At 38.2% G+C, this 16,644-nt stretch overlaps 1 protein-coding gene across 2 annotated transcripts in view; it reads left to right on the forward strand.

Moving 5' to 3' along the window:
* The window catches only part of OXCT1 (3-oxoacid CoA-transferase 1), a 138,869-nt gene extending 122,741 nt beyond the window's left edge, over nucleotides 1-16,128 (forward strand). For both annotated transcript variants that reach the window (XM_057708957.1, XM_057708956.1), the window contains 3 exons: nucleotides 2,159-2,239; nucleotides 8,076-8,177; nucleotides 13,911-16,128. In XM_057708957.1, the coding sequence (XP_057564940.1) occupies nucleotides 2,159-2,239; nucleotides 8,076-8,177; nucleotides 13,911-13,952 (225 nt within the window). In that variant the 3' untranslated portion in view covers nucleotides 13,953-16,128. The remainder of the gene's footprint in view (nucleotides 1-2,158; nucleotides 2,240-8,075; nucleotides 8,178-13,910) is intronic.
* Nucleotides 16,129-16,644: the final 516 nt, after the last annotated feature.

Below are 16,644 nucleotides of genomic sequence, written 5' to 3' on the forward strand. Positions count from 1 at the left end.
CTCATATGCCCCAATAATAAGTTAGTAGATAATATCTAAAGCTGATTAATTAAGAAATAAATAGCTTGGTAAACATAGTATTTAAAAATGTGGAGGTTCAATGGAACAGAATACAGAGCCCAGAAATAAACCCACACACCTGTGATCAATTAATCTTCAACAAAGGAGGCAAGAATATACAATGGAGAAAAAACAGTCTCTTTAGCAAGTGATATTGGGAAAGTTGGACAGCCATATGTAAATAAATGAAGTTAGAACACACTCTCACACCACACCCCCAAATAAACTCAAAATGGCTTAAAGGCTTAAAGATAAGACATGACAACATAAAACTCCTAGAAGAGAACATAAATCAAAGCAATATTTTCTTAGGTCAGTCTCCCAAGGCAATAAAAATAAAAGCAAAACTAAACAGATGAGACCTAATGAAAGTTATTAGTTTTTGCACATCAAAGGAAACCATAAACAAAGTGAAAAGATCCTATACCGACTGGGAGAAAATATTTGCAAACAATATAGCTGACAGGGCTTAATTTCCAAAATATACAAAGAGCATACATTCATACAACTCAATAACAAAAAGACAAAACAATCCAGTGAAAAATGGGCAAAAGACCTAAAGAGACATTTTTCCAGAGAAGACCTACAGGTGGCCAGTAGGCACATGAAAAGATGCTCAGCATCGCTGTGACTAGAGAAATGCAAATCAAAACTGCCTTGAGGTATCACCTCACACCAGTCAGAATGGCCATCATTAAAAAGCCTACAAATAGCAAATGCTGGAGAAGATGTAGAGGAAAAGGAATGCTCCTAAACTGTTTGTGGGAATGCAAACTGGTGCAGGCGCTATGGAGAACAGTATGGAGGTTCCTCAAGAAACTAAAAGTAGAGTTGCCATATGATTCAGCAGCCCCACTCCTGGGCATACATCTGGACAAAACTCTAATTTGAAAAGATACATCCACCCCTGTGTTCATAGCAGCACTATTTACAATAGCCAAGACATGGAAACCTACATGTCCATTGGCAGGTGAATGGATAAAGAAGATGTGGTACACACACACACACACACACACACAGGAATGCTATTCAGCCATAAAAAAGAATGAAATAATGCTATTTGCAGCTACATGGATGAACCTAGAGATTATTATATTGAGTGAAGTAAGCAGACAGAGAAGGAAAAATACCATATGATATCACTTATATGTGGAATCTAAAATATGACACAGTGAATTTATGTATGAAACAGAAACAGCCTCACAGACATAGAGAACAGACTTGTAGGGAATTCCCTGGCAGTCTAGTGGTTAGGACTTGGCACTTTCACTGCCAGGGACCTGGGTTTGATCTCTGGTTGGGGAACTAAGATCCCACAAGCCACTCAGCATGCCGTCCATCCCCCCAAAAAAGAAACAAACTTGTGGTTGGAGGGGGACAGGGGAGGGTTGAATTGAGAGTTTGGGACTAGCAGATGCAAACTATTATATATAGGATGGATAAACAACAAGGTCCTATTGTATAGCACAGAGAACTATTTTTAATATCCTATAATAAACCATAATGGAAAGTAAAATAAAATTTATTATAAAGTAAAAAAATACAGAGATGAGAAGAAAATGTATAAAAGCATATAGGAAAATGCTAAAACAATTGAAATCGATTTCTGTTCAGAGCAGGTCTAAGGGTCCAGAAGGGAGGCAAGAACTGCTGTTTCTGTGAATATATTACTTTTTTAACAAATAAAATTAAAACTTAAAAAAAAAAGTGTATTCTGCATTTGCATTCTGTGTATGCTTCCTACCCTTGGGTAAATAATAGCCCATTTGTCAAGGAGACCCTTCCTTGGAAGAGAAAAATTAGCAGGATCCTAGACGTGAAATTTCTCCATCACTTGAGAGGTCAAATCTGTGGCAAGGTGTTGCCCAATTAAATCAGTTATGCTTTTGGCTATTCATTTGGCATTCTCCCTAAATTATTTTAGGGACACAGGCTGCCTCCAGAAAGAAAATAAAAGCAAGACTATGCAAGAATTTTGAAACAACCTGTACTTAGGAGACAATTTCTCTGATGGTTCTTGTTTGTCCTGTGTTATACCAATTCTAAATAAGAATTGGTCCCTAACTACTCCTTTTTGCTGTTTCTTTTTTTAAAACAGGGAAATGCATATAAAATCATGGAGAAATGTACATTACCACTGACAGGAAAGCAATGTGTCAACCGCATCATCACCGAAAAGGTAAAGTGCCTTTCTCTTTTATTTCCTCTATTGTCAGTCTCCCCCCACCCTTTTTTTTAATCTATAAGCATTTTAGAATTTTTTTGTTACCTTCGAAAAGTGTATTACGTTGATAGTCGTAGGATTAATTTAATCCGTGGGTAGACTGAATAGGAAAATTCATCAATTTAATGTTTTTAGATGCAGAATTCTTAATGTGCAATTCTTTGGAAATATACATATATACACAAAATTGAACTACTGTCCTTGGTAACTTTGACTGTGTGATGTAATCAAAAGTTGTATTGATCCTTATACTTGGACTGTTAAGATAGATGATATATACAAAGTTAAGATTATATTTATCATTCTTTTCTTCGTTGCTTTCCCAAATCACAAGTACAAATTGTTGGATCTCATTTTAGGAAACACAGTAAAAACTAGGTTTTAACCATTTAGGTGCAAATTGCAATACAGCCCCACAGTGAACCAGGAAATCTATTCTTGGGTTTTTGCGTAAAGCAGACTTCAGAACACACCAGCACCAGCATTTTAGTGCACCTCTAGATTTTATCTTCTTAAATAGAAAATGGCTAATGGTACAAGTGAAACTGCTCAGATCAGAGAGCAGCCTCACTGGCAGTTTTACTGTCATCTTTCTGACCCAGATTTGAACCTAAGATGTTGGAATGACATACTTCTCATAAATGAGCTAGGAGGGTGTCACTTTCATTTTCTTGATTCAGTATTTTGATGAACCGCAAAACAGAATTCTCTAGATCAGAGTTTATTTTTTTTCTCTTAATGATGCTGTTCCTTTTGGCATTAATTGGGTTTAGAACCCTCATTCAGGCGTGGTATGAAGCACTCTAAAGCAGCCTTTTGAAGTACGTTAGAAGGCTCATAATACTTTTCAGAAGCCACATTTTAAGGAGAGTTTTGTCCTACATGGTGTCTTCCCCTAGGAGTGTTATATGGAATCCATAAAGATAACACGTAGGGAAGAACGAGTGGTTAAAAGGGCAGAATATTTTATCTCACCATTTATTCCCCAAGTCTTAACATTTCTTAAACCCCTCCAAAACCATGGACAGGGCTTGTTGAAAAGAATCCATTACTTTGAAATCAAAGACAAAACAGTCCTTTATCCTGTTTTCTTTAAAAAAGTAAGGTGGTACAGCTTCTAAGGATAAATTCCAGCAGCATTTTACCCCCGATCTTCCTCTTCTCCCAGGTAAGCCCTCTCCCTTGCTCCCCACCCCATGTGTGCCCTGACCTTGTTCTTACCAGTTTAGTGCTTCTACATGCAGCAACTCCCACTCAGCTCTGCCTCCCTAAATCCTATCCATCCTTTAAGTCTAATGTAATTTCCATATTCATCATGAAGCGGTCTCAGATAGCTTAGCACTCATAACTTCATCCTCAGAGTGGTCCACCATTCATTTTGGCACTTAATATCTAATACCTGCATTTTCTCAGGATATTACCTGTACAGTATTTAACTTTGCTGCCATTTTAAAAAAACCTCTACCCTTTCTCTCCATCCACATTATCATTTTATACTTCATTCACTTAATTAGCATTTTTGAGCTCCTTCTCTGAAGCAGACTATTGCCAACAGTGGGTTCAGAAAGGGGACCAGTCTCTGCCCCAAGGAGCAAATTCAGGGGGAGTAGATGTCAAGCACCCAGCCGCACCAGCAGGTGGAGGAATACATGTGATAAAAGTCCACGGGAGAGACATACCAGATGATGAGTTGGGAACATAGAGGAAGGCTGCTTAACCGCCTGAGGAGAGTGTCAAGGAAAGCTTCTAGGTGGTATCAAGTATAAGGTTTTTTTCACAGCTTGCAGGATCTTAGTGCCGTGGCACCAGGGATTGAACCCAGGCCCCGGGCAAGGAGAGCTCAAAGTCCTAACCACTGGGCTGCCAGGGAATTCCAGCAAATAAAAGCTTTAAATGTGTTTTGCAAGGCATTTCACAGTCTGGTTCTTTTCTCCTCTAGTCTCAGTTTCTCTCTTTTTGCCTTAATATCCTCCCCACTTCAGCCATGCTAAGTGCTGTGAACCATGTTGCATCAGCCCCACCTTGTTATTCTGGGACTTTGCATATCCTGTCTCTCTCCCTGGCGTGCTCCCTACGCCAACCATCTGGCTAATTCCTGCTTGTCTTTTATGTATCAGCTATACATTTCTTCTCTGGCAAGTCTTCTAGGTGCTTCCTGAGTCTTAGTACTCACCCTAACTTAGCACTGATCACTGTATTGAAATAACCTCTGAGCTCTGCCCGTCTCACTCATCACTGTTTGTCCAATACTGAGCATAATGCTTGACCCATACACAGTGAATGCCTATTGAATAAATACCATACTTTTCTCAATGAGAAAATTAATAGATTGAGTGATGAGTCTTGAAAGATAAGTAGGAGTTTTATAAGTGAGAATAAGACCAAAGAGGCCCTTCTAGGCAAAGGGAAGAAAATAGGCAGAGTCCTGGAGGTATTAAGAAAACACAGCTTACTTAGGGACCTGCGAGTGGTACAGGGTGGAGTGAGCCATGGCCAGAGATTCTGAAGGCTGAAGGTGAAAAGCCAGTGAGGGACCAAATTATGAAGGAATGTGAATATCTTGTTAAGAAATTTGGGTTTTATCTGGAAGGCACTTGGGAGCCCTTCAGTGATTTTTAATAGTTGGGTTTGCATTTTACAAAGAGCGTTGCAGCTTTTATGGAGAGTAAGGGGAGAAGAGATGAAATTCCTTCAGTGATCTTGGCCAGAAATATCAAGGTCCTAAACCACAAGACAGAGAGAGAGATTTTAAAGAGATTTAGGAGGTGAACTCAACCTAATTCAGTGATGAATGGGACATAGCTGCTAAGGCAGAGGTGATTCCGACATTTTCTGGCTAGAGGCATGGTCGACATGTTGTATCCTTAATGCAGCCTGAGTCTGTAGTAAGAGAAACGGAGGAGCAAGCTGAGGCAGGAAAAGAATAGGTGCCATTTGAACATACTCAGTTTGATATTATTCTCGAGTAAGTTAACATCCGCAACATCCAGAGATGTCTGATAAACAGTTGGAAATGGGCATCTGGAGCTCAGAGGAGTCACCATTGGAGTGAATGTTTGAACTCATTAGCAGACGGGGATAATTGGAGCCTTAACGGTAGATGACATTGTGTAGGGAAAAGGAGTAAAGTGAAAGGCAGCTGCGTATGGAACTTCGGGTGCCCCAGGGAAAGGAATGGTGTGTTTACCCATGTGCTGTATACACGGTAGGTGCTTAATAAATTTTGCAGTGCCATTAAAAGCAATGACTCTGGACACTCTGCTAGAGCAGTATGGGACTATAATTCCATTTTCAGCTCTTAAGGAAAATTCCATTAGTTGCCTGCCATTTGAAAGAGGCTTTGGAGATATTATGACCCTGATTTCTTGGTTTTGTGTTGCAAGAATGATGTGATGAAAGATGCCTTCCTCACCAGCACTTTGGCTGTGACTAATTGCTTTATCCATAATGCAGCCTGTTATGGTGGTGAAAAATAATAAAATTATTTATCTGTAAAACAAAGTAATCAAAATATTATTCTTGATAGTTGAACAATTGATTGTAGCGTTTAGGTTTTAGTGTCCAGTTTTATCAAGTTTTTGTTTATACTTTATACCACTAAATGGAAATCTTCCTAAATATTTAAAAAGTAAATTTCCCATTTTTTAAAATCATAGATGCTTAGTTTTCCACTATATGATCTTGAGAGCTAATTAGGGATTGATAAAAGTGTTAATAAAACATTTTTAAAAGTGGTAAGTCATTTGCCATAGATTTTATCTCCTTGATCATTGAAGCCTTATGTTCATGATGCTGCAGTTATCTTCTCCCCAAATCCCTTTCCTTCCTGTTCTTAATAATACAACCCAAAGGCTCTTTTTCTCTTATTTGTCCCATTTTGATAAATTTACAGTTGTTCATAATACAGGGGCACAAAAATCAGTATGAATGATGCTCCAGACATATTTTCTGCAAAGGAAAAGTACCCAATTAAAAAAAATATGTAATTGTCATTTTGGAATTAAATAACCTACTGCAGCAGCATACAGACATTCCTAAAGGACCATTTTTTTCCCCTCAAAACACATTTCTGCTGACAAAAGTTTTTTTTAGGAACATAAAAATGTGCAAATGAAAAAGAAGTTTGCTGAGATATTTCCTCCTAAATTTAAATAATCCCTTCCAGTAAAATCAACCAGGTTATCTGTGAATTCATCAAACAAACAGGGAAGGCAAGTATCCCTGATCCCCTCGATGCTCCTGAGGAGAAATAGCAATTAACTGGAGACAAATAAGCATTAGGGAGCTTTGATGTGGGTTCACTTTGATTTAAGTTCAACTATTAAGGAGAAAGAATATGCCTCTATGGTGCCCCTGCTATGCCCCAGGCATGATGCCAGCTGCTCATAGTAGGTTTGTTATTATATTTGTCCCGTAGAACAATCTTGGGAAGTAGGTTTGTCCAATATCCATCTATAGATTTGAAGACAGGCGTACCAAAGACTGCATAGCTAGTGTCGGCAAAGCTGGAATTCCAGTCCAGTTCGAAAGCCAGGGTTCTTTCCTCTGCATGTTGCCGTGTCTTCTTAAAAGCCTTCTAACCAGGAGTGTGTTTAAAAGTGGCAATCTAGGGTTTGGCTTCCAAGCTGGCCGAAAGTAACGATTCTAAGCCTGCAAATAGTAGTTGAATTTAAGATAAACCTAGAGGAGAGGAGAGATCTGGGAAGCATAATATTTAAGTTTGAGGAAGACTAACGATGAAAACTGAAAGAGGGAACAGTGCCTGCTGTATGGGAGGACAACTTACTGTAGAGTCCGCAAGTGAAAGTTTAGAGAAGCAGTTTTGGCTTTTGCAGTTAGAGCTTCCCATCAATAGGCAATCTGCCTTGAGACAGTGAGCCTCCCACTATTGGAAGTTTCTAAACAGAGCCCCAGTGACCATCTCAGAAGAATGTTTTAAAGAATTCTTGGGTGGGAGGTTATATTACATGACTCTGTTGCTCCCTTCCACTCAAGTTGTCACGTTACCAAGTGTGACCACATGCATTCTATATCAGACACGATCAGAATCTACCTGCTTGGGTGAAGCTATACCAACTGGCACTACCATCACCTAGTGTTACCAACCAGAATGTTGTAATGCAATGCTTAGGGTGAGGTGAGCCTTCTCATGCTTGTCCTAAACATAAGCATCTTCATTTGATTTCTGTACCAGAGGGAGATTCTCATGCTATCCTTTTGGATCTGTGTGTTTTCATAGGACTTAAAAGGAAAGTTTTAGTATTTACCTGCAGGGGAGGGGGTTGTCTTTCAGGGCCAGCTATCCCTTTATAATTACTCCTAGCTACTTCAGAGCACCTCCTTTTGTATCCTGTAATTCACCCAGAAGCATTGATCAGCTTTCACCCCATCATCCCTGTGCTCTCACCTTCCAAATATCTCCTCCCTTCCTGCTTTTCTTCATTCTTTTCTTTCTTCAAATCATTATTAATCATCGAATTGAAATTTTGACCAAAAGTGTTAGATCTAACAAAAGGAACGTAGTTTAAAAAAAACTGGTTATAATAGTGGAAAATGCCATCAATAATCTACACTGATTTATTTTGTGGCATCAACAGTGCTTCCCAAGTAACTGCCAGTTAGGGAGTTGGCATTTATTCTCACCAGAATATAGTAGTTATGGTTGCGTTTTTTCCATTGCTGATTTTCAGTGTTTTATCCTGGGTCTTTTCCCTCCTTAAAGAACTTGAGAGGTTATTTCTGTTTTGTTCTGTGATGGAAATTGTCACTGTCATTTTCTTGACTTCGACAGGCTGTATTTGACGTGGACAGCAAGAAAGGGCTGACTCTGATTGAACTCTGGGAAGGCCTGACAGTGGATGACATAAAAAAGAGCACTGGGTGTGATTTCACAGTAAGTGTTTCTCTGAACAAATCCAGCCACTTGTCCTATATCCTGAGCGTGATTAATGGGTGTTTATGGGACATGAACCGTTCATTTGTGATCATTTTTGGAGTTGACCTTTGCAGAGAACAGCAGTGGAAGGAAGGGTGCCTCCGATGAGAGCAGGTGGGAGCAGGAACAGGCTCTGACTCACGGGACAGGGTTTGGCTCAGGAATCAGAAGCAGGAGCGGGAGGAACCACCAGGAGCTGCTGGAAACAGCAGGTTGAGCTTGAACTCTAAGCTATTTTCTATAAAGTCCCTTGCAATCCTCTGTTCTTGGGTTACGTATCAGCTGTGTCCAAACATAATTAACCAAAAAATGTGAGCCACACACAGAGAAATACTTCCTTGTTTTGAAACATATCTATGGCTTATGACTTTCTCTTTGATTAACTTCTTTGCCTGATGATTCCATCCCTTGGAGATAATAGAATGTCAAGCTTTTGACACCACCTTATAGTCACAAAATAGGTGTTCCCTGTATTTGAAGTAAAACTTAGTGCATTAGAACTCTGACTTACAAAGCAGATAAGAACATTAGGGGAGTATCCACTCAAGAAATCTCCAAATCCCTTTTTAAAACAAAGAGAATAATACTATAATACAAATAATCTCCCTTTAATATAGGTGCTTGTTTATGAATCACCAATCACCTTCCTAATGGAGTTTGAGAGGAGAGGTCAGTCCATTTGAAGTTAATCAAAAGTAAAGGTGAAATGTGTCTGAAAAAATGAAGAAATAGATCTTGCTTCTCACATGCCTTTTTAAGAACAGCTCTACATGTTAAAATGAAATATATTTATAATGAGAAGAAATATTGCAGCTACTCATCCTGGAGAAAGTAATTTAACAAAACTTATTTGATAAATCATGCATGTATTTCATACATTTCTTCCTTTGGTACTACATGGTTGGCTGGTACCTATCAGTGCATAACAAATGTCTGTAAAAACAATTTTGCTGCATAATTCATTATCCACATATAACTGTTTCTGGTACTATAAGAAGGTCTTTGTCTATTAACCTTTTTTCAATTTCCCTTTGGAAAAAAAGGAAGTTTTCCAGCAATACCTTACATGAAAAGCTCATCTTTAATTAACTTTTCAGTGACCTCAGGGAGTAAAAAATGGGATTTGTTTATAGTTTAACTATTTAGAATTCCTTACTCCAATGATAAAAGCAAACAGTTCCTCTTCCTTAATTAGCTGTTCTTTATGTTTTTTCCCTATGTAGATGAGTTAACCTCTTCTTCAGCAGATACCATTTTTGAGATCTATAGAAATGTTCGAGTCTCTGCTGCAAAAGGGAATTGCAAAAGAAGATCCTCATTGTTTTCAGTTTTGGGGTTTTTTTTCAGTCATGTAGGTAGATCAGGAATGAAAAAGATAGATTTTTACTGTTTTTGCTTTTTTTTAAGTGCTAGTTTCCATGTCTTGATACGTTGGAAAATATCTCAATGGCCCCACTTTTATCACAGTACCACCCCTCCTTTGACATTGACATGTAATCTTGTTTCCTCCAAATCAGGCTGTTGAAATGAAATGTTAATTTTTATGTCACTATTGTCCTGAAAATGAAAAGGTGTAGTATCAACTAAACCATCTCGGCAGAAGAACTGGCTTTTGAGGATCTGATGATCAGTGACACCTGTTTAGACTCTGACAGATGAAGTCACATGTATCAAAATCTCTGTAAGGCTAGGGACTGGTTTAATAGCTGGGTTATCAGTAAGATACATTTAATAATAAAAGTACATTGGGATAACATCTCTTCATTTGATAATTCAGAAGGTATTCCATGTCATAATTCATAAGATATCTCATATAAATATTACTGATTCCATAGGAAGCATTTTACTCTTACTACATACAACTTACTCAAGATTTCTGTTTGAGAAAAGATTTCTGTTTCTCAGCCTTCACTGTATACCGAGAAGTGAACATTCTAGAAGGGAATAGACAGCCAGGTTGTTGCATAACAAAGAAAAGAAAGTAAAATCTAGGTCAAAGTAAATATGAAAATGTGTTGGCAAAGGTCCTGTGTACCTAAGAATATGGGCAAGTGAATGTGCAAAGGATGTAAAATGTGGATGTAAGCTGATTGAGAAAAATCCTGAGAATTTCAAAGAAAAAGACAAGATATGACGGCATCAGATAACAGGACACGACAAAATTGTGATTTCAGGTTATTAAAAGTAATGGTTGTAATGAACTATTTGGGCATTTAAAAAAAAGAATCACTAAGACTTTCCCGTATGCCACAGTGTAATTAGCAAAAACAACAGAAAATGTGAAAGGAAAATGTGTCCTTTAGGTATCACCTGAAATAGCTTCTTAAGAAATTCATAGTAACCGTAATGCCAGTTGAAAAGAGTTTTCTTTTCAATTAGTAAGAAAGTCTCTTAAGTGTCATGTTATATCTGGAACTCCAAAGGAAGCTGTGGAAATTTTGTAAAAGAAATGCAAATATTGAGTATATTTCTGGAAACTTCATCACACTTCTAAAATAAAATTCTGGTCAGGAGTAGTGAACTACTGTGAACAGCAAGAGAAGGCAACCCATAATGGACAGATATCTAGTTCCATATCATCACTTTCCTTCAAAATGCAGTTGTTATAAAGAAAGGGGTTTTCCTCTATATTTCTTGGGGATTGAGTTCCGAATCTATTGAGAGAGATAAAGAGGCTGGGCAAGTAGAGGTTAAAAATGTCATTGTTATTATAAAGCTTAGGATGTGGCTTAGGTGTACAGCCACAAAAACCTTCCCAGGTACAAACCCCCAGAGTGGGAGAGACTTCAACTCCCAGTTATAGGCAGCCTTGGAGAATCATAGGCCTTTCTAGGCAGGGGCAAGTCTCTGCCACCGAGCTTCTTTCCACGTGACTGAGAGCAAAACAGAGCACGTGCTCCCTGCCGAAGCCTGACCCCGATGAGGAAGAAGAGTTGGGCTGAGTTTCACATACCCCACTTCCTCTGCCGAAATCATCATTCCAGTTGAGCCCTTAAGGGACACACTTGAGGCCAGAGAATTGCACTAATAGATGTCCCTCCACACGGAAGGGGACATGAGACATGGGAATAAATGCTCCACCCCAGCACTGTTGCTTGGTAGAGCTACACACGCATGTGCACCCTCCACAAATGCTGGATTGTGATGCTCTGCGGGAATGCCTTTCTATCATTCTTTAACGCCACTAGCTCCCAACATTTTTATAACTAAGCAGTCCTTTGGGTTATTTTTTTCCCAGGGCACCCACATTTTGAACAAATTTTGCCTGTCAGATATCCAGTAATAATTCATTTTCAAAGAGTCAAAGGGATACTAAGTTTCTCGTATTATAGCTGTGATAAGCTGATGAAAATGTTAAATTTCTTTATTTTTGGCTATACTTGCATCACTCACTGTGTTACTGCCAGCCACTTGATGGGTCAAATAGAAAGAAAAAGGAAAGGTGACGTTCCACCACTTAAATTCCATTATCTCCAAAGTATCTTTTTCAGTGAGTAGTTAATTCAATTGATTATTCATTTCTTTCTTTTCTGATGCATGCTTGAGTTATATAAAATAGATTTTTCTTTATCATGTATATCTGTGGACCTTTTTGAACTAGAATATTTCTTTTTTTTTTTTTTTTAATTTAAAAACTTAAAAATAAACTGAATCCATAGTTGAACATCATGTGGTAGAATAAACTTCCAGGGGCTATTAGTTGTCCATGATTACTTATTAAACACCCACTGTATGTCCCATATTGAGCTATGAAATATGAATAAAATAGAACAAATTATATTAGTTCCTACCCCAGGGACCTTAGTCTTGTTCTCTCGGTAGGAATATACCTAAACCACCAGTGGCAAAAAATCAAATAAGAATCCTGCTTACTTATATGTTTGCAGTGGAATCTGAAAGAAGCCAGCTGCAGGCATTGTTTGCCGAGGTGAATAAATTTGTACTCTCAGTATCTATAATGAACTGGCATCATACCGGAATTAAACAGTGCACTCCTTAGATTTCAATGGACTGGGAAGACAACTTGTTAGCTTACCTTATGCTGTTAAATCATATAGTCCTGTGCATAGCCGGTAGGTCACTTTGGCAGGATAATCTGCTTCAGCTTACATGGACTTACAATGTTGACAAGACTGTGAGAGAACAGATGAAAAATGGTGGTTTAGTAGATGTTTTTCAGTACAAAAATAGACAGGCCAAGTCAGTCTACGTAAAGGTTCATCTTCTTCTTTTCTGATAAAAGTCAAGTTCCACACTGAGGATATAAATGATACTAAGAGCTCAAAATAGGGTCAACGTGACAAGGAGAAGGATTAGATGTTTAGCTTAAAAAATCAAGGTGTCCAGTTTCCTTTTAAAGGTAATGCTATAAAGCACCTCTTAGAAAACGATCTGTTTTCAAAAAAGAGTTTTATTTCATTAAATTATTTCCACAGATGCTCGGTTGTTTTAAAAAAAGAAAATCAATTGTTTGTGAGACACACCTTCTAAATACTCAGAGCCCTTATGTCTTTATTCTTTTCAGTAGAGTTGAAGATGTGTGCAAATGTGGGCTGTGACTTTGCATATTAATATCTGTTACTTTGCCTATTATTATATATACTGTGCACGGAGCTGGCAAGTCTGAATGAGCTCTCATTTACCCTAAGATATGTACCTATCCATTCTGATCCTTTTCATTCTGGTCATGTCATTCTTTAGGTAGAAAAATGGAAAAGGGGGCATTAACTCTTGACATGGAAAGACTTAATAAAGAAACAATTCACAAATGAACTAGAAATATTTAACCTCGTCAAAGCCAAATAATTGCCTTCTTCTATTTTTAATACTGATTTAACCTCTATTAGAAATCTTTATTCTAGTTCTTTGAAGCTTATCTAATCCACTCACTCATTCATTAATGTAACAAAATATTAAGTGTTTATTCTGGAAGGCAAATTAGACCCGCTACAATTGCCACATCCTTGAAGGGCTCAAAAACCACCGAAATTTTAGTATTCCTTGCTGTGCTTTCCATGAGGCCTGTAACTAGGACTTTTGGATATTTGCCAGATTAAATGAAGAGATCTGTACCTGCCATTACACCTTGAAAGGTCTGTGAAAATTAAGCCAGACTACTCACATTTAGATTTCTTCTTCTACCAGCTTTACCATTAAATGTAGATCTGTCCTCATATTTCTCTGTTTCAAGACTCCTAAAAAATACATTTGCTATTTTGTACATTGAATATAATCATAGTTAATATTTTTAATGCTATTACCTCCTTTTTGTAATAACTTGGTATCTTTTTTACTGCCTTTATATTGTTTCCACTCCGATTATGAAATTTCTGCTAGAAGTTTGTCATCCAAAGACCACATTAAGTCTCTTAAGTAGAGAGTTTGGTTGCCTGGACCCTTTGCCTCCGCCTGCTCCTCCTCCACCTCCTCTTAGTTGCAAGCCTTAACGATCCTTAACGTAGGAGCTATAATGCAAGAAGGTTGAGAACTACTACATACACAGAATGTAAATGGAAAATGTGTTCTTTTTCTCAATGGTTCAGAATGGAAGATAATGAGAAAACCCCAGGTGAGGTCCATGCCAAGGCTGCTTGTTGCCCACATCACTCAGGTTTGGAAATTCATAGGAGAGATGTTTATACCATGCGGTTTTTTCATAAGTTGGTTATTTTTCTCTCTTTCTTTTACCAGGTTTCACCAAATCTCATACCAATGCGGCAGATCACAACTTAAAATATGGAGTAGACTTTTGTCCCAAGATGTGTGTTTTTCATTTTAACCACATAGGAGTTTATCAAAAAGATGTCGGTAATCATAATTGTATATCTGACAAGCAGTTTTTGACTAGTTTTCTTCTAGCATCTTAATGCTTTATACAGCCATATAGACTTTGTTCTCTCAAATGTACTGACATTTCAGTGAAAAACAAACAAACAAAATATATATGGTTATCTTATTTGCTTTATAAATGCTGAGAAGGTCATAGTTACAGTTGGTGCTCACATGGGGTTTATCTTCATCTTCTGTGGTATGTACATTGGATTGTGTGCAGTTTGTACCAAAATGGGCCCTTAGCAAGCATTTCATTGATGTATCAATACTTTCCCTCCTGACTAAACCATGACACATAAAAAAAGAATGAGGGAAAAAATGAACTCCACCCAGAGTACACCCAGGGCAGCATTGTACTAGTCCTGAAAGATAACATTTATGTAAATTTTCATTAGGAGAAATGCTGTCTTAAGGATTCTAATTTTCCTTCAGCTTCCTCTGCCTTTTTTGGGGGGCGGGGGCAGCCACTGATTTTGTGATTACATCTTGTTTCCCTAAAGCATCCCTTCTCAGCCCCCTTTTTCTAACTAAATAGATGCCCAGGAAGGCAAACAGGAACATCTCTGTGTGGGAGAGACTGAAGGGTGTAGCGTCTGTTGGTGCTGACATCCAGCCAAGAAGGTGCCTTTATAAACAAACCAAATAACCATCTGTGCTTTGCCAAAGATTAAAGTTTCTTTTAGAAAGAGGGCAATAAACCTAACTAACCTAGTCTGTTTTCTCATTTTCAAACAGTGCAATATTCCTGTGTATCCAGAAGGATCCTTAGAGTCTTTCTTTCTGTTTTTGTGGGCTTCTTGTGCAATACCTCCTCTTAAACCTAGAGGGGCTGTGGGGTAATTTATCATGAGCCCATGGTAACAATGACAGCAGAATTAAAATTCTTTTCAGGGCCTCTTTTTTCTGCTCAGAAAAGTTTCTAAATATCGAATGCCTTTTTCTACAGAACAGTGTTCTTTCTTCTGCCCAGGCTTCTTCCTTGAACAAAGTGCTTTTAGTTCAGCTTTATCAAACTGAGGAAAATAATGATGGGCAAATCCAGGATTTGAAGAGCAGTGAGCATCATCCTTAGAAAATAAACATGATGGATAAATTTTGTAAGGACCTTCTCCTCAGAGGTAACCTCAGTATCAAACAGTTCCCCAGGGAGCAGACCAAGCATCCCAGATATCAAATGGGAGAAAAGTCCAGGCACCCTGAAGCCAGGCCAGGTTACTGTCCTTTGGACAGAGGTAGGCATAGTGCAGTGCAGTATATCATTCCTCCCATACCAGATATAGGAATTTATGTGTGTTTTTAGCTGATGGTTGTCATTGAAATTCACTCTTTCTTCAGATATAGCTACAGTTCTGTCATTTCAGATGAAGGAGAGGGGCTTTTTGTGAGAAGCACACTCCGTATATAAAATGGTCCTTCCGGCTGGCTGTGTGGTTGAAAGCATACTCTCCCAGTGCTGATAAAATGGACTTTTTAAAGAATTTGCAAGGTCAGGAGAATGATTTCCATCCATGTTAGAGTTATGATTTGGAAAAGGTTTGATATTGATGCCTGCTATATTTTGTAAACTATCATCCTGTGATTATAGGCATGTTCCTCACTTTGAGTGGCAAATCCTAAGTAGATGATTTTATATTCTTGATGAAAGAGTACCATGGCGGGGAGATGTGTATAAAAACAGATGATTGAACTTGGTGTACCCCCCCCCCCCAAATAAATAAATAAATAAATAAATAAATAAATAAATAAATAAATAAAAAGAGTACCATGGATGTTAAGAAATGCATTAAGAAGTACAATCAATATTCCAAATTGATGTAGTTTGGTGTGGTGGTCTTTTTTTCTCATTTGGGGATGGTGTGACTGAACATGGGAATAATACAACAGAGATTGGTGGAATAACCAATAATCAAGTTAGCACACTATACCACTTCTAGTCACGTTAGTGCTTTTTCTTTTGACCTTACCAAAGAAAAGATATTATCTTTCAAGAACGAATAAATGAAATGTGTACCTAGATGAATTCTGACTTTGCTCCTTGTCAAAGTCAATCCTCTGTCTATAAAAATTGATTATCCAAGATTTTGTGTGTTAGTATTTCTTTGCTTTTGTATAACATTCCTTTAGGATTCACATACATTAGTAATTTCCCACTGGTGTGTTGAGCTTGCTTGCATTTTGAAGTGGCTCTAGTGGCGTCTATCCAACATCTATGTTGCCCCTCTCCTAATAGACGCACCCCCGGCCAAGGAGTTGGGCCAGTGCCCAGGATATGCCTCTTTTGGTAGCTCTCCTTTGATTATACCAAGGGGTGGGTATATGACCCCGGATGTACCATTCAGGTTATTTATCCTATGTTTAAAAACTGGAGATGAGAGAGAAGCCAATTTTCTTGTTCCTTTCTGCTCACTAAGCCATAAGAATGTGAGTCTGGCACCAACATCCTACCCCACCCCCAAGCCCCAACAAACACACCCTACAAGCTGAGCTCCAGTTGGAGAGAAGTGGAAACACAAACTGAGCTCTAGGGAAGAGGCATCCTGGTGGTTTTTGAGCTCCTGGTTCTACACGTGTCTAAGGCCATCTTCTTTCCAAC

This window comes from Hippopotamus amphibius, chromosome 15 (assembly GCF_030028045.1).
Source record: "Hippopotamus amphibius kiboko isolate mHipAmp2 chromosome 15, mHipAmp2.hap2, whole genome shotgun sequence".
Taxonomy (NCBI): Eukaryota; Metazoa; Chordata; class Mammalia; order Artiodactyla; family Hippopotamidae; genus Hippopotamus; species Hippopotamus amphibius.